At 40.4% G+C, this 19,155-nt stretch overlaps 1 protein-coding gene across 1 annotated transcript; it reads left to right on the forward strand.

The window, feature by feature from the left end:
- Positions 1–565: 565 nt before the first annotated feature.
- LOC309411729 (merlin-like) lies at positions 566–18,591 on the forward strand (the record flags this gene model as incomplete). Its single annotated transcript, XM_082008430.1, has 17 exons — positions 566–655; positions 2,436–2,561; positions 2,927–3,049; positions 6,783–6,866; positions 7,647–7,715; positions 7,936–8,018; positions 9,235–9,310; positions 9,765–9,902; positions 11,678–11,752; positions 12,515–12,628; positions 13,070–13,192; positions 13,841–14,058; positions 14,944–15,046; positions 15,765–15,892; positions 16,495–16,645; positions 17,330–17,539; positions 18,556–18,591. The coding sequence occupies 17 exons, from the start codon at positions 566–568 to the stop codon at positions 18,589–18,591; spliced, it is 1,947 nt and encodes a 648-aa protein (XP_081864556.1).
- Positions 18,592–19,155: the final 564 nt, after the last annotated feature.

The raw sequence follows: 19,155 nt of genomic DNA on the forward strand, positions 1-19,155 counted from the left end.
ACATACCGCAGAGTCCTTTACTGAGAAAGGGAATTTTGCTTGGGTGTGTAAAAGGGATGAAGAATGTCACACTTCTGTCAGGATTATTAAAAAGCTGGGTATTACTTTTATGAACCTTTAAACATTCATCCATTGCAAAGTTCTGTTGCAAGAGACTGCTGAATTGCATGGAACTGGGTGATTGTATGGAGCACGAGGGCTGGGTTGGAGGTTCCTTAGATGTCCTCAGCTGTAGTGAGAGGCAGGCCCCTGGATCTTGCAACGTAAGGTCTGAATGAAGTTATTCCTAGTACTGTAGGAACTCAGTGTTTGCCAAACTCTTGAGAGGAAAGACAGGAATGACATCTTGGAGCAATTGATTTTTAAGGTGCAAAACTAAATGTTTTGTTTGAACATCCTTCCTTATAGTCTTGGATGCAAAAATGCATATTTAAAGGTGACTTTATTCTGCAAGTTTGGGCTCATCCTACTTTGGAATCTAGCCAAGAAAATGTTACTGGATTTCTAGCCATAAATATAACGTGTGTTTGATTTCAGGTGTGGCTATCCTAGTAAACTAAAAAATATGTCCATCCGAGGCCTGAAGAAGAAACAACCAAAGACTTTTAAAGTCAAAATTATAACAGTGGATGCTGAAATGGAGTTCAGCTGTGAGGTAAGAGACCTCAGCAGAATGCTAGAAAGATGAAGACTGACCTTTGTATTTGCAAGACAAATATTGGAAAAGTTCAGATTATCAGTTCATGGATGGTCTTAAAACAGATCTATTATTTTTATTAATGGTGGATTACTTACAATCAGATGCATTCTTCTGTTTAAATTCTGAATAGTCAGATTTGTTTAAGCTGTTTCATGAAATCCATTTGACTGACACTGCTAAATTAGCAGTAGGCTTGCTTTCTTCATAAGCATTGCAGCACATGGTGCAGGGCTTGTTTGTAAGTATACCTACTTCTCCACAAAATTCTTTTTTTGTGACACAGCTCTTTCAGACACTGCTGGCTTGGATAGAGAAGTCTGATCAGAGCTTTTCCTAAGATGTTGCTTATAAAATAGCTTAAACTGAGCACAAAAGTACCATTTTATATCTGGGACATTCTCTTCAAATGTGATTTGCTATTTGTAAACTCCAGTTTACTACTTTAGTTACAATGGCTGGTTTACATCTCTGGGAAGAAGAGGAAAAAATGATCAAATGAAAAAAAACTAGCTGTTCTTCTATTAGTTATGGCTATCTAGCAAATTGGATAGAGAAATCATGACTGCAGAAAAATATGGAAGAATACAAATAGAGCAAGTGATCAGTTGCTAAATGAATTGGGCTGCACTATTGAGACAGAACTGAGCCTGATTAATTCTTAATCATTCAGCAAAAGCAAAGAAAGATACAGTTATTTTGAGAAGAGGAGTTAGAAAACTGAGGCCCAATGGGACTGTCAATTCTAATGAGACTTGTCATTTGAAATGACATGGCATTTAGAATTTAATTTACTAGGTCCCTCAGACAGAATAGATTAATCACAAGCAGTGCACTTCTGTGACTTACTGATCTAGAACACTTGCAGTCAGAGTTGTGAAATAAAGGATTTGGAGAATTTGATCTAGAGAACAGAGCCCTTGTTATCAAATCCAGCCTGATGTATTCCTTCCTTTGCTATCTCTCCTCCCAAATATTGCTATTTTGCTGGGGTGATTTCCTGCTTTCCATCCAAATATTGTGCAAAAGTTCTTTTATTTGCCATTAATTTTTTAGTGGCTGACCCATGCAATTAGGCAAAATAATATTTTTAACATGTACCCAAACAGAAGAAACAGATGTGCTGTCTCTTCAGTGAAAAAATTAGTTCTCATATGTGTGTGAATTTTGGGACCTTTAATCAAAGTTTGTTCTCTATGGAGCCCGGCTAGTAAATTACTCTACAAGACAGGCTCCTGTTGATTTAAATCAGAGTAGTGTAAAGGCTTGGCTTGGTGCCACTGAAATAGCTAAGGTATGTGGAAGATGGATTTGCTTTGATTGTTTGGCATTTCTACACTGTGCCCTGACACTCCTTTGATTTCCCCTGGCTTTCTCTCAGTCTCTCCAATTTGTATAAACTATTGAATAAGATTTTTACAAATATTAATAAAGCCTTGCAGTGTCCTAGGAAATCAATAGTACAATCCTCATTCCCTGTGCTCATAAAGTGGATGATGCTGTGGTTAAATGACTACAGCTGCTCTGAATGTTTATCTGGAGGAGAGGAAGAGGAGATGTAGAGCACTGTAACTATTGCATCTTTGCTGTAGACAGCAGTAGGCATATTTCATTGAAAAGCTAAAGGTGAAATAAGAGTTTACAGGAGAAGGGCAAATAGTAGCCTGGTTTGCTTAACTAAAATGTAGCAAATTGATTCAAGACATACCTGTTTTCCTTAATTTTATCTTTCTTTTAGATGAAGTGGAAGGGCAAGGACTTGTTTGATCTGGTGTGCCGAGCACTTGGTTTAAGGGAGACTTGGTTTTTTGGCTTGCAGTACACAATAAAAGGAATGTGCACCTGGTTAAAGATGGACAAAAAGGTATAGGAAACAAAAAATAAGTGGCAATTTTCTACTTACAAAAAGATTTACTTTTTTAGCATAGGAGCTGAAGGAATGTATTATGTGACAACTCATAATTTTAGATGATGTCGGTTTTTTTAAGACTAAAGTTGATTGTGTTATTTGGTCGGATTGCTTCTATCACATTTGGCCTGAAGTATCACACACCAATCACCGCTGTATGCACTGATTGCTGTTAGGTTAAAGCTCAGTATTGCCCTTCCTTCTATAATATGGAAAGGCTGCTTCAAGTGGATTATCAGCTGCTTTCTGATTTTCCTCTGGAATATTTTGATACAGTTATGTACTATTTTTGCTGCTGATTTTATTTTATCTTTAAACAGGTTTTAGATCAAGAAATCCCCAAAGAAGATCCCATTAGCTTTCATTTTTTGGCTAAATTCTACCCAGAGAAGGTAGAAGAGGAACTATTACAGGAAATTACCCAGCATTTATTCTTCCTTCAGGTCAGGAATGGTTTTTAACCATGAATTCCTTCTGTATTTACCCCAGTCCTTTTGTATTGTCTTTGATCTTGTTGGCAGCTGTTAGTCTTACAATGATTTTGCTGGCTTCAGCTGGATTGGTGTGTCTGTAAAGATCTCATTTTTTATGAAGTACAAATATCTCTCCTGACTGCTGTGGTTTTGCGTACTGGTAAGCTGAATGTTGTTTGCCTTCTGCAGGTTTTTGTTCTCTTGATGGCTTCTCTTACAGTTCATGCTAGGAATGGGAGTTACATTGCTGAGACCTGTAGTTTCATGTAAAATTATTTTTTTACACTTTGAAGTTTGGGTGATAATTCCACATCTGGGTATTCCAGACTTGTTTTGCTCCTATAGTATATGTTTAAAAAAAATCCATGCAAGGCTGTCACTGTGAAGAACTTGAACTGTGAGGCTTTTGCCCTAACTGGTGAGGAATGAGAAGTACAAAGTGAAGCCATCATTTTTATCAGCTTCAGAAGTTATCTTGAGGACTGTATCACCTGGTATGCTCTGGCTGCAGCACAGTTGGATGAAGAGAGTCTCAACAGCTCCTTGTCATCATCATCTTAAACCTGCTGGTGTAACCTCTTGTGTAACCATTCCCTAACCTAGTTCTTTCAAAATGAGCAGAAATAGAAGAGACCTGTTATTAGATGTACGCACTGTGTTAGGGGAGTGATTACACAAGCAATTACGGTGGCAGTTGTGAAGGTGGAGAAGAGGGAATGAATGGTGATAAGCTGTTGGGAACAATAAGCTTTCTTACCCATATCAGCTGCAGATGGAACAAGACTTGTGACTACAGCCTATCCCTGAAACTAAAACTTGTGAGTTCCTAAAAATAGACAAGGTGGTTACTGGGAGGTCTTGTTATGTATGACTGTAGAAGGCACAATCACTAGAAAAGAAGTCCCTAACCTGTCCTCCTTAAATCTTCATTTTGGATTGTAGGGAAAAAAGACTGTAGAATTTGGTAGCCATTCTGAAATACAGGTTTGTTCACCTAGCAAGTTTCAGAAGGAGTGGAGCAACATACACAGCTACGACTCAAACAGCAGATTCACCACAATGTGTGATCCTTTTAAACACAAAGTCTGGAGGCATTGTCATATTGTCTGGTAGGCCCTGGATGAGAAATGCTGTTCCCTTGGTATGGTGTTGGTATTCTCAAACAGCCAGACTTGCACACACTGACTTCTACCAGTCAAATTAGCCAGTTTGAGTTTTTCCCTACCTCATTGAACTGAGTGCCTGCTACTCATGCTAGCAGAATAAATCCCCAGCCCTGACAAATCTTCACTGCAGATAACAGAACAGATAAATTTCAGCTCTTCCATAGGGGCAGCTACTGAGGTGTTGCAGGACAGCAATACTGTGCTCAAGAGCAGAGTTGTTAGCTGTGTGAACACAGCTTGATCTGTACACCATGGTGGTTCTTACGAATTTACAAATTTCTGAGCCAGTAAAAGTGCTAGTTAACCCCACACATGCATTGATGCTAGTAGCTTTGCAGAGGCAGCTTTCTTATTTGCCATTTGGTTTTCTTTTGTCCCAGAAAATGTTAGGGTTCTCTTAGCTCCATTAAAAAGTAGAAGGAGCGAAGGCTTGGAGTGCAATGCTTCATTATCAAAATAAAGATGCATCAACCAGGAAAAGCCATGCTGTGGCTCCATAGCTGCAGCAACAGGCTGTAGCAATAGGTATACATGCAAGCATTGAGTTTTGGATGGTCACTTGTTGGTCAGCTGTTTGTTCCAATGTCTGTGACATCCAGCTTCTCTCCTGAGTTGCTGTGGAGTCCTCTGCAAGTTACTGCCTTTTGGTGTGTTGTTTTATTCTGGTAGCTTTCAGCAGTATGTGTCTGTGCAAGTAGATTAGGTGTATGGAATAAATGCAGTCTGCATCTGTAAATAAACACAGTAAATACACTTGTTCCCTGAGGAGGATGTGTTAATGAAGTAATGGGAAAATGCTGTTGTTCCGAGGGTTAATATACTAACTAGAACTCCATCCAGAACCCTTAACCACTTGGCAATTTGTTTCTTAAGCTAATTTTGGAATGGAATGAGAGGGGCAGAACTCTCTTCCTGGTCTTTTAATCCTGATTTTTTTCACTTTTTTCTTTTCTCCTTGAACCTGCCTTGACTAGCAGATATGCAATTAGCAAATTCTTCTCATTCCAAAGTAGAAAAACAAGACTGAAACAAATTTGAACTTGCAAAGTTTCCTGACTATAAGAACTTAAGATCACACCTGGATGCTAATAGGAAAAACATGTATGGACATCTGGATGCCTACAGATTTCAGCTCTACTGACTATTCACACTTTTACAAATTAATGTGGCATAACAGCTTTTTGCAAAATGTGTGAATAAATGTTAATGACTAAAGCTAAATGTTGGCTGTTTAAAGGTTAGATAATTGGTTCCTTCGTAAAGAAGTATATCAAAATGTCCTTGTAAGAACTGATCAGGAAAAAAAAAACCCCAGACACTTATGAGAGATTTATCTTAAGTTGTTTTAAATTCTGAAATGTATGATTTGCACCATGGACTATGAAAACTGGAGCTTTCCAAATTGGAAGAAAAGCCTTTTCATTCTTTCCATTTTAACAGCTTAGAAAGAATTTTCCCTGTACTATAACTCAGGTTCGTATATTTCCCTGGTGCTCACCAGGGATTAAACTTAAAAGAAAAACTTTCTTGATGGTTCATTTCAGTTCACAGTACCTACAGTGCCAAAGCATTTTTGTAAAGATAGCTCAATGCTATCTATCTCAAGTAATTTTTCTTTTTGGAAATGATTAAGACTGTATTATGCAAAATTTTCTTGTCTTGTGCTTGTTATTAGGCTAAATACATTACACCTGAGAGGAGGATTTCTGAAGATTAATTTCCCCTTCCCTTTTTAGGTTTTCAACTAAAAATTACCCAACTGATTTAAAATCAAGCAACTTCTTACAAACTATTACACGTCTGATCTTGGTAGCACCACAGGTTATTAAAACAAAAAGAATGTTAAAAGTCTCTTCACCATTTATACTAGGCTTTTATTTTTAAGCCCCTATGTTTTTGTTAGTGCTTAGACCACTGTAATTTAATGAACCAATTACTCTGTTAGTCAGCTTCCCTTTGTGGGGTCTCCTTTATTCTCTTGTTCTGGAAAGTTTGAGAACATACTACTAGAGTTTTCAGTATGTCTCTGTCCTTGGCAATATTAGTCAGCTGGACAGCCCTGAGCAATCTGGTCTAATTGGACCTGCTTTGACTAGATGACCTCCAGAGGTCCCTTCCAACCTAAAATGTGATGTTTCATGTGTTGTAAAGTTAACTTTTCCAAAGCAGGAAGAAAAAGAAGAATTGTTAAAAGGAATGAAGTACAGACAATAAAACTAATATTTCATACCACATTCTTCTTCAGGACTCTGTATATAAATGTGTGGAGATAGCTGACTAGCATTTCTATGAATTTATAATTAAGATACTTTAACTTTCAAAAGGGTTTTTTTGGGGTTTGTTTTTTTTTTATTAAATGTAATGCTAAGTAAAGGCTTTCTGTGTTTCTGAATGCCATTTTATTGTTGCTGTTGTTAACTCATAATGGTGATGTTTGGTGCCAAGTTATAGTCCAGGCATGTCTAGTTTCATTTCAAGCCTGACGTAAGTCCTGATTTTGAGCTTCTTTAACTTGCTCCCTTTTTCTCTTGATTTAGGTTAAGAAACAAATACTGGATGAGGAAATCTATTGTTCTCCAGAAGCAACAGTTTTACTGGCTTCTTATGCTGTTCAGGCCAAGGTTTGTGCATAGAAGTACTCTTCTTAATGTTTTTTTTTCTTTTTTGATGAACACATATACATGGTGGTATGTAAAACACTGCAGTGTTAATTTGCTATTAAAGTAGTAGGTCATCCTGGGAGATGTAGGCACAGCTAGAAAAATAAGCATTAGATACAAGGATTTTGGTATTATATACTATGCTTTTGCAACTCAGGGACCCAACATTTTAATGTAATCTTTTCTCCCAGCTAGAACTATTTCCTGTTTTAAAAAATGTCCATGGATACAGCAGGTGCTGATACCAGAGCTCACAATGGAAGAACATGATATTTTTTAGTATCCCTCAGAACACAGTTCACTTCATGCCACCAAGAGCTAAACTTGCACAATAGCAGGAGGTGAACACAAATTCTTAGCCGGGCTGTCCCTCTGCAGCAGCCCAGCCTATATGCAGTAGGGGAGCTTACACTCCTGAACGTAGCCTGTAATTCAGAGGAGGGTACGCAGTCATGGAGATTCTTTCGCATCTGCAGTTACCAAGAGCTGCAGGCTAGGACTGAAGTCTAAGGTTATAGGCCACCTTAGTGGCTGTATAGGAGCCATGTGCATAGCACAAAGGCTGGAAGTAACTTCCATGGACAGCTCAGATTAGGGGAGCTTGTTTATTATGTGTTACCCTGTATACAGGAGAACCAAAACAAAATATGTCTCAAGTGATTGCATCAAACTACGCAAACAGTAAGTTCTTCAGCATTCTGCATCCAACAAACTGAAGTATCTTTTCTTTTCTTGGGACAGTATGGTGACTATGACCCAAATTTTCATGAGCCAGGCTTTCTAGCCCAGGATGAACTTTTACCCAAAAGGGTAAGTCTTTATTCTGTATAAAACCAAATCCTTGAATCTACCCTTTGCAACACAGATATTGCTGTGGGATTAACCAGAGCATTAGAAACTGTTTGCATCTGCCCTGAGCTTGGCAAAATGACCGAGCTGTGAACTGCATTGCTGCATTCACGTTGCTTGGGAGAGGCAACACATGTATTTGTATCTTCAAAGGAAACCAAACTCCTTCCTTTCTCTTTAGGTCCTCAGGCAGTATCAGCTGACAGCAGAGATGTGGGAAGAAAAGATTACTGCTTGGTATGCTGAGCACAGGGGTATCGCCAGGTATTGGAATAATTTTGTTCTTTGGAAATCCCATACATTTCAGTAACTGGTTATTTGCAACCTTCAGTGAAATTTGGCTTTTGTATAGTGAGCAAGGAAATATTGATTTCCAAGCTGTGATGTTAATAGGTTAATTTATAACAAAAGGTAAAAACACCCACTCATCTAGGATAAAAAGTGTCTTGTGTAGGGCTCCAAGTGCTTGTAAAGTGGACTTGCTTTGAAGTGAACAGAGAAGCTGAGGGCTTCATGACCTAACATAGCTAAAAGAAGAGTCCTGTCTCATCAGAGTCCATGTATGCAGAAAGGTTGAGTTGTTTTTGAATTTGCAGTTAGCCCTGAGAGTTTAGCCTTTTCATTTCAGGCCGTTAGCTACCTGGGGTTGCTGGTGTGTCTTCCCTGTGCAGCAGCTGCCTTTCTGGAGCTACATCACACCAGTGTCCCCCTAGAATAAAAAGAATGAATCTGATATATTTTATACCTTGTGAAAATCATGTCTCAAAAGCGTGTCAGTGTACTTAGCAAGAAACCAAAACAGTAAAGAAACAGCATCATAGTTCCAGGACTGAGTTTTGGTGCTAGCCCATGTGGACGTTCAGCTACTTGAAGATATTCATCACGCCTGGAAATTCAATTAAACAAGAAATAAGGGCTGTTGGGACCCCAAGGCTGCCTCTCCTAGCATTTTGGTTAAATTTCTCTTTGGCTGTTCTAGATGCTTCTTAGCACTATTTTTACTGAATATTTTCCTCAAGACTTATTGATGCCTCACCTTGAAGGGAACAGTGGGTGGAGAGATTCTCATCTTTTTTGGCTTTTGCCCAAAGCTCCGTTTAGAATTTGTTCAGGCCTCATTTCTCAATGAGCTCTATTTCCTGAAGGAAATAATCCTCATGTCATGGAAAACAATAGTAGGGTAGGTTTCCAAGATGTAATAATAATGGAGTGGCAAAACTAACACACGGATAAGACTGGACTTGAATTTTAATACAGATTACACTGTACATGATTCACAATAGATACAGCTTTACTGTCTTTATTCTGTAGAGGTGCTATTTTTATTATCTCTTTTCTATTGTTGAGAGTAAGATGGCAAAATTAAAGAGAGTAGAAAGGACCAGCTTGCCTGTTCTTTTCTAAGTGGGAAATGTAGACACAGCTAGGAGAGAAAAGTTGGAAAGGAATCTCCAAGTATAATCATGGCCTTACTCTCTAGGGATGAAGCTGAGATGAACTACCTGAAAATTGCCCAAGACCTGGAAATGTATGGTGTCAATTATTTTCCAATTGCTGTAAGTGCTTTATTTTAGCAGTTTTCAATTGCTGTAGATGATGGTACTGTCCTTTTAAAATCTTCCAGGGAGTTTGGAACTGGGACTCCTGACTTCTGCTTTTCTCTGACGATGGTAGGCTGTATACTGATTGTGCTGGCTTGGTTTACTTGCCTGATAAATAAGTAGGTGAATAAAACAGTTAAGATTAATGTTTTACAATCTGACAAAGGTCTCAAGTAGCTCTGGGTATGTAATAGGAAGAAGGATAAATAGACTAAATGTTTGAGCTGCTCTAGTCAACCTAGAGGAGTGGGTTTATTAGCTAGCAGTGACAACATTCATAATATTTTGTGGAAAAATCAATTTCCTAATAATACAGATAATTATCAATGTCTTAGAATAAGTGTGGTTCTTGTCTGTGGTTGTTTAATGTCACCATAAATGGTATTTACTGATATCTATTGTTTTTTAGCAAAATAAAAACCACACAGATCTCCTACTTGGAGTTGATGCCAAAGGTATTCATATCTACAGCATTAATAACAGGTTCTCTCCAAATAAGTCGTTTGAGTGGAGTGCGATCAGAAACATTTCCTATAGTGAGAAAGAGGTATGATGGCTTTGATATACTATTCTTTTTATATGAGCATGGGTGTGGACTGGGATTCTTGGAACAGGCTGAAAGCTGTCTCTGTTTAAATAATTTGGGGGAGAAGGGGAAAATCCTAGGGAGCTTTGTTACAAAACTAAAAATAACAGACCTGCCTTTCAGATGTGCTGCATAACCTCGGTTCCCCTAGGAGCCAGAGGCTGCTCTGAGCTCTCCAAACTTGTGGAGTCCACTGTTCTGGTTCCTTCCCTGCTGCTTGTCCTTTGCAAAACATGTGTGTTGATCTCTGAAAAAGACAGATATTTTGAATGCTGCCGTGACTAGCTTCTTCAGTTATCTCAGCAGGAATTAGATGATCTGTAAAGGCTTAATGCCACTTTCATATGCAGAACCTGTCCTTGTAGATGAAGCTTGAAGCATTCTGGCAAGAGGACACATGCAGGGATATGTACATGTTGTTCTGTCTGAATTCTGCCAGTTTGTCAGTGCATGATTTCAGTCTTCAGCACGACCCTACCATTGCAATTTCACTGTGATTTCGGAGCCTGTCTTTCACTTGTAGAAAGTACAATGGGGAGTGGGTGAAAATTTAGTCTCATTAGAAATCATGGAAGGCTATAATTAGAAAAACAAAACCAGAAAAACTACATTGGTACTGGAATACCTGGAATTTGTTGGCCAAAGGACAGCACAGCCTGTTCCATTTTCTGTGGGCCTTTTTCAAAACATTGAGGATGAGATTTGCTGTCCAGAGTTAGACGTGCTTACATTAATTTAGGCAGGGCAGCCTACAGGAGTTCTGCCTGCACAAAGTTTTTGGTCCTTGCATGACATTAAACTTCCCCTCTGGTCTGTGAATAAACTGCTTTAACTCCCTGTTGTTGGGAAATTGGGCAGCCCTATATCAAAGCTCCACTATGTTCAATGACACAGTCACAGCCCTGCTCCTCACAAGGCAACACACTCAACCAGTTGTTACCTACGGACTGAAATGAGCTGTAGGACATTATGATCTTGGTGACTCAGGTGGCCTGAAATTATACATTGCATTGCAAATTAATTATAGGAATAGCGTGCTAGCTACCCCATGAGTCACAGAAAACAGGATCTTATAGAATGGAGCCATTTTTTGTTATGCAGCCAAACAGAGCACAACATATGAAGTGAAACAATGAGTACTGACCTGGCAGCATGAAAGCCCTTCATGTCCTCTGGAAACAGCTTGGGAGATAGACTGAAAATGTGAGAAAGCAGGAGCTCCAAGACTGTTATCTGATGGACACAAGAACAAGTCCTTCAGGCCCTTAATATACTTTGTTTACACCTGCAATGATTGGTATTCAGAGAGGTGTTTGACATCTCCTTGGCTTTAAGAATATAACTACTTCTGGGGGTTAGTAATGTATTCTGTTTTCCTGATAACCAGTGCTTGTTCCAGTGTTCTTAGTATAGTTTGCAATGCACAGGTGGTATAATTATGAAAACCACCATCCCAGCTGGCACTGGGGTGGGTCTGTGAGAGGCTTTATCTCCTAACATAGCCTGCTATGGGGGCAGATGAGGAACCTGTGTAACAGCAGCCCTGGTTCTGATTCTTTTGAGCAGAACATTTTTGCATCACTCTCCCCACATTTGTGGCATAAATCACTGCTTCCCTGGAGACAGTATATGAGAGAGTGTATATGGGCTAAAGTTTGCATTAGTATTAATAGTTCCAGCTTTGTTTTTCTCCCTTCTCACTGTGTTTCCTTTCTTTTTTTCTTTTGCCTGTATAGTTAACTATTAAACCTCTTGACAAAAAAGCAGAAGTCTTCAAGTTCTTTTCCTCTCAACTCAAAGTGAACAAGTTGGTAAGTGTCCTGCTTTCGTTCTTTAAAAGTGCACCTAGCAATACTGACTGATACCTGAGTGAGAAATATATTTTGTAAAACCTATGGAGAGGCCAGGAAGTGTTGTTTTCCTAAGGATTATTCTGTCTGGGAAGTCAGGGTGCATATGTTCGTCCTCTTTGGGAAAGGGAGATGGGTGGAAAGCAAGATGTGAAAGAAGGCCCAAATCACAAGTGGAAATCCAGATGCTGAAAGGGGAGGATGTAGTGTGTGGAAAGGTGCAAAGTTACTGCAGCATCTGCCTATCTGGCTGCTGTGGGTTCTTAATCAACTAGTGCCTCTCATTTTCTGGGAGAAGCAACAGGGAAGGGACCTAATCAGCTGGCTAATTGTATCATCACTGATTGCTTCCTAACACAACCACAGGGGTTCACTTCTCAATGAGCTTGTGGAGGGGCCATCACAGGTGACCATTCCCACAGCTGCATCTTGTGTTCTCTTTGCCTAGATCTATTGCCTGTTCTTATTCAGGATGGAGGAACAGGAAGGGTATTAAGGACAGAAGGAATCCCTCATCCTGATATGAACTTTTCTAAACTATTATCTACCTGGGTATGAGCCTGCCCTGGGTGCTGATTTTCTTGGAAGGGAACCAACTGCCAGCACTTGTGCTGAAATCAGAATTGTCAGCTTCTGTCCTGTGATGCCAATGTGGGGCTCTTTGTCCCTCTGGCTGGGGCACAGGTACATCAAAATCACATTTGCTTTGCTTTTCCTATCCAGATTTTGCAGTTGTGCATTGGAAACCACGACCTATTTATGAGGAGAAGAAAAGTAGACTCAATAGAGATCCAGCAAATGAAAGCACAAGCCAGGGAAGAAAAAGCTAGAAAAAAGGTAAGTTCTTTCTGTTCCTCTATGGTTGAAAACCCTGATTATTATTTCAGCTGATGCCCTTGCTGTCCATGCATTGCATCAATATGTGTGTGGGAGGTGAGAAAGTGCAGCAGGATTGAATGTGGGAACAGCTCTAGTGTATATGCAGCATCTGAGGATGTAAGTGATGTTTGTGAAACTGAATAGGTGATTGCAAAGATTTGGGGTACATAACAGATCGATCCAAGTGCTCTCCCAGCAGTCTGAAATAACCAGTATTACCTGTCAGAGGAGTCAGTGCTGCAAAGTGCAAGCAGCTTCAGCACTGCATCTCTGGTGAATATCAGTCCGTCAGCTAGAGAGCCATCCATTCTTCATTAGATTAATTTGCTGTGCTGCCTCAGGCCCAGATGAGATTCTGCTGCAAACCCACAAACGTGGTATTGCTCATTCTATTTCCAGATGGAGAATCAAAGGCTGGCCAGAGAGAAGCAGCTCCGAGAAGAAGCTGAGCGAGCCAAAGAAGAGCTGGAAAGGCGTCTTTTCCAGCTGGAAGATGAAGCTAGGCAGGCCAATGAGGCCCTGGTGAGTAGCTCATTAGTCTGCATATTCTTGAGCTTGATGGGCTTTCTTGGTTTGGAAGCATATTTTTTTTATATGACTCCTGTGAAACACCAGGAATTATGGCTCAGACAAGGCTGGAGAGTTTCAGACCACTGGTGAAGAGGGCATGCTGCAATACCTGACAACTCTGATCTGCCGTAACGTCCATTTGCTGTGAGGAGTTTGCTCCCTGTATTTGGTTCACAGTGCTTTCTTCAGGCAAAGAGAGAAGAAAGGAAGCAACCTTGGAGCTGAAACTGGGAGAAAGGGGCATGGTGCACTGGCAACTGTAAGGTGTCCACTTCAGTTTTTGGTTGATGTATTTGTCTAACTCTAAGAAAATGTGTCTCCTTGCTTTGCAGAGGTGAGAGGCAGAACTGTAAGAAAATGTGTCTCCTTGCTTTGCAGAGGTGAGAGGCAGGAAGGAAGTTCAGCAATTCTGAAGCAGAGGAGGAACACCAAACCCTACACCAAACCCACCAAACCAAATATGTTTACAATACTCTTTATTTAAGGAATAATATTTTTATCACCTGATCTTTTGGGGAAAGATGTCCTCTTCCTGACTGCCTGCAGGGGTTACCTTGTAGATGCTAGACAGTGTAACTAAGAAAAATTGTTTCCTCTTAGCTCCGATCCCAGGAAGCAGCAGAGTTGCTGGCTGAGAAAGCTCAGATTGCAGAGGAAGAGGCAAAATTGCTGGCCCAGAATGCTGCAGAAGCTGAGCAAGAGCGACAGAGGCTGGAGATCACGGCTCTGAAAACCAAGGAGGAGAAACGCCTGATGGAGCAAAAGATGAGGGAGGCAGAGCTGATAGCAGTGAAGCTGGTGAAGGAGTCTGACCGGAGGTTAGATTTGATTGAGTGGGCTTGTGTGGTCCCTAATGTGATGGCTGGGTTGAGAGGGTACTGCTTTTCTCAGAGCTAAGCCCATAAGGGAGGGATTGTTCTCAAAGCAACACTTCAGAGTGACCAAGCCTTCTTGTGTCTTGTTTGTTCCACCTGGTACCAGTGGTTGTGATGCAGCTCAAGAAGTTTACAGAAGATCAGATGCAAGGCTTTCGACATGTTTAGTATTAAAGATCCAGAATGCAGAAGCATTTTCTATTTAGCATTATCAAAAAAGCACCGGCTACCTAGTTATGTGCCGGTCTGTATACCCTGTGAGTTATAAGGCTGTTTTCATTAGTACCAAGTGATGGTCTCTTGTATCCTTTTCAGATCTTTGAGAAGTGTAAACTAGGTAAACTTGTGTGGAATATGACCCATTCTATAAGTGTTTACATGTTCCATAACGCTGTGCTGCTTGAAGATGCAGAGCAGACCAGTGCTGACAGCGAATCTTTAACCTTGCTATTAAGGGCCTTCTGTTCGTTTTAGGGTACTGCTAAAAAGCTTGCCAAAATAAAAAGCAGATATGTTGCACCTCTTCCCACCTCAGGGAAGATCTCTGACAGCCTGGAGAATCTGTATCAGCAGGTCATAACTAAGCACGTGGAAATTAGGGTAGGAAAAACATGTTAATTTTTGTTCAGGATGGTCTTTGAAAGCATGTGTCATGCTGTATCCAGTTAGTTCTCCATGTGACCATCCTACCACAAGTGTCTTTGGGTAAAGGAATCACTCACAGTAATGGATCTTGTTCTCTGGAAGCTAGTGAGGTGCATAGCTCTGAAATCCATGTGTTGCTCTATACTGGAAATCATCATTCATGTCAGGATATTTGTCTTACAGAGCTAAGGAAGCAGAGCATCTGAAACAAGATCTGCATGAAGCCAGAGAGGCTGAACGGAAAGCAAAGCAGAAACTCTTAGACATAACCAGACTTAATTATCCTGTAAGTTTCTGCTCTACTGGGCACCACTTCATCTTCAGAGATTGTCAGATGCTGATTGCATTTTTATAGCCCCCATCAAGCTGAGTAGCGGCATGCCTGCATCCAGCTGGGGGACAAACACCTATAGGACCAACGGTGCTTAAACACAGTGTAGCTTGGATGGAATTTATATTTGTTCAGGGCAGTGAGTCAGGATGATAAGAAAGGAGAGACAAACGTAGAAAACAGGACTGGTGTTGGGACTTAGTGAGTGGAGATTTTCTTTCCTGCATTCATGCCAGATACTGACTGTGCCATCTCAGTCAGGCAGTACTTTGTGGAGGTGGTTGTACTGAGCCAGCTGTGCTGTCCTGGCATGTGAATTGCCCATGAGTGTCTTTAGGCAAAGCAGATGAAGCTGTTTCAAGCAAGAAGGCAGTGCTAAGGCTGCGTGCCCCAACTCTCCCTTCTGCTCCAGTCTTCCTGAGAATGGGTTTCTATTCTCTGCTGAAATAGATAGGAACATTACAGCCAGGATACTTGGATCTGTGGGTTATGGACTTCAGGAGTTCATCTGGGGCCACTCAGGTAGAGGAGAAGGGCTGCAGGAGCATCTCTCTCTCAGAATCCATGGGTACTTGTGAAATGGATCAGCATAGCATTCTTGCAGAAGCTGGGGAGATAAACCCAAAATCAAACCACCAGATCTTACTGACAGTGCTTGTGTTGCCGCTTTCAGCACATGGTCAAGTCCCCACAGTACTCGCCAACTGACACCAGAGATGCCAACTTTGACAAAGGATCCATAAAGCTGGATTTGAAGGACATCGACCTCAAGAGACTATCCTTTGAGATAGAGAGAGAGAGGTATCAGTATTCTTATGGTGTAAATAAATGAGAGTGTTAATAAAGGAAAGTACAGAAAAGAAAAAAATAATCTCTGGGGATCACAGTTCATCCTTTTAACAAGTCAGGATGGCCTCCTACTTGTATATATGGCTGGAGGCCTTTTACTGAGCTTGTGTGGATTATGTCTGTGTACGATTAGCTATTTACACGGAGGAAAAGTGTTCTGGTGGCATCAAGCCATGACAAGTCCAGAACCCTTCTGTGTTGGAGAGCATTATGTCAGGGGCCAAGTACTTTGCCGGAGTAGCAACTTGACAGAGGACAGAAGTTTCCCTCTAGTGTTGAAGTATGATATTGCTTTGATCTAATGTGTCGAGAGGCTTTTCCTCTTGGTCTGGAAGGAAATGCTTGGTGGAAAGTTACTAAGTGAATGCTGAAGGGTAGACGTGAACCCCCTTCTCATTGGGTCAGGGAAGTCAAGCTGACATGTGCCAGACTTCATTTTGCCAATCAAAAAAACAAAATGAAACAAAGAACTTCCTCTTTTCTCCTTCTGCACACACCTGTTCTTGAGCTATATCATGCCAATAAGCTTTTTGCCTCCAATGTGTGGACTATAGGCTAGACTACTTGGAAAAGAGCAGAAAATTCGAAGATCGACTGAAAGAACTGAAGTCTGAAATTCATGCTTTGAAACTAGAAGAAAAACAGTCTGGGCTTTACTCTCATTGGAATGAAGTACTGGGATCCTTGGACCGTTCCTTAGGAAATGTATGTACCCTAAACACCTGTCACTTTTTTCAGCATGAACCATAAAAGAAAATAGTGTGGGTGTGCCGAAGGTAGTTGCTGTATTTCGGTTCAAGGCACATGCTTTAGTACCCTTGATGGTAAAATACTAAAAGTATGAACACAGGCAAGGAAAATTCATGTCAAAACAAAATCTAAGACGTTTTTCTGGGGTGGGATACCAGTGCCATAAGCAGAAGATAATTTATCTTACAGATTATGAAATCACAGTAAGGGTTTAAGGTCTTGGAGCAAACTAAATTGTAGTAATTTAACACATTTAAATTTAAAAAGTTTAAAACACTGTGGTTCCTCAGTTTGCATCACATTCTCATTCACATGCCTTTGTGCTTGCTGAAAGTCATAAAAGTCTTGGTGTATTTTTTTTTAAGGCAGTGAGGAGCTAAATCCACATTTTTGTCATAAGTTTCTTGTTATTTATATAAACACTCCAGCCTCTTCCTGAACCAGTGCAAAAATAGGGCTGGCTTTGTCTTTCCAGGTTGTTCCACATGTAGCAAAAATGGCTCTGAGTCAATAGTTTTAGAGAGAGAAGGGAGGGAAGATGAGGCCTTTATTTTATGACTATGCATCTGATGTTCTTTTTGGCTTAATGAGTGTTGATACAAAGCAGGCATTAAATCTATGTGTTCTTTCCTTTTAAAGACACCATCATGGATGAAAACCTTTGAAACTGGAGATTCATTGGATATAAATCTTCAAAGACCTTTCCCTGCTTACTTGTTAAATACTATGAGCAGCTGGCCTTGTACCAACAAAACTCAACACACAGTGCCAGTGGAAAAGTCATCTTTTCAAGCAAATTCATTTGCTGCCAACAGTGTGGGCACAGGAACCAGAAAACAGATTATAAAGGTAATCAGATTTGTAAGTAAATTCCCAAATGTTGACTGAAAGTTTAGAGTCAGAGAGGTGAAGAGTGGCTGGCTTTAGGGACCTGTTTTGTCCAGCTCTGTCCCAGCCTCTCAGTCAATGCATGGCTGTTGCATGAATTTGGAGATTCTGCATTTGCACACCATTCAGGGCTGTTTATAAGTTTTGAGGCCACCTGTTTTTTTCTCACTTATGATCTAAGCTGGAAAGCAAAGCTGTAAGCCTTGGTAAATGAAACAGATTCCTGTATGCAGTAGGAGGATCTGTGCTAAATTTTATTTATATCAGCCATGCTTGGAAATAAGAATGTGCTCCCAGGTATAGAGAGCTTAAAACATACTGCGCCTGTCTTCTGGTTTTAAGGGGCAGGGAGTAAGATACCAATAAATGCCTAGACTTCCAACAGTTCAGTTCTCTTCCAGTGTGTTCTCTGTCAAAGTGTCCTGAAGAGCTAATGAGCTGGGTCTTATGAAAAAACAACTTGCTTTTAAATTTCGCTAGCATAGAGAATCTGGTATGTATTCAAGAACTGTAAGGGCATGCAGTGTTGAACAGTGGGAAGGAAATCAGCTTTTTCTAGGCAATGCTAATTATGCAAGGTATTTGGAATAAAGAGAGCTTGATGTATTTGCTGCTGTTTTATATGAACAAAACTGAGGATTTTTAGCATCAGTTAGAGGCTCTAGTATTATAACATTCAAGACCTGAATCTTTAGGGTTGTGTGCTTGGAACTTGAAGGAACACAGTTGAGTGTAGCAACAGATGAGAAAGCAGCTCTTTCTAACGCAAGTAACATAAGCAACTTTTACAACTAACCTAATCCAAATAGCAGAGGTGAGGCAAATATGTTTTAAGAAGGAAGAAAAAGCTATTGCAGAGCATCTTGCAAAATGCTACAGGGTCAGGGTTAAAGGAAGAACCAGACCAAAGGGAGTTATTTTGCTTTTTACTAGGAGTTCAGGGAGAAACTAATTTTTCCTATTTGATTTGCCTGTAGGTTCAGCAGCATGACTCGGATGTGATCTACATTTGAACCCTCTCATTTCCTTACCAGACTGGTAGAACCAGATGTCCATCTTTTTGGCTGCTGCAAAATGCACCTATATGAGGACACGTGCGCAGCTCTTCTGACAGGCAGGTGCCATTCAGCTTCCAAGCAGATCACATCAGCTGGGAGCACTAAAACTGCCAGTGTAAAATGGCTGGTGTCTTTGGGTACCATGCTAAACATACAAACCCAGAGAATTGTTGTTTACTACTTATGCACTTTTGAAGAAACACTTTATACTTCGCTAAACATCCCTCCCCCAGGTGTCTTTACACACTGACTTATCAGTATGGTACTCTACTTTTGTAGAAAGGCTGCTAGGCAGCAAGTGTCCAAGAGATGTTTGGGATGAGAAAAAAAAATCATACATGAGCTTGGTGTTTATCTACACAATAGACTAATTATGTTTTTGGTTCAGTCCATGGGACATGACTCACACAGAGCTGCTCAACATTTTAGTGTTTGCATGCCAAATATTTTCCTTTTCCTCCCCAAACATTTCTTGGTTTGCTTAATTGATTTGCATTTCTCTGTGAGAAATCTCAGCTT

Source organism: Phaethon aethereus (assembly GCF_964289735.1).
Source record: "Phaethon aethereus genome assembly, chromosome: 19".
Lineage (NCBI taxonomy): Eukaryota > Metazoa > Chordata > Aves > Phaethontiformes > Phaethontidae > Phaethon > Phaethon aethereus.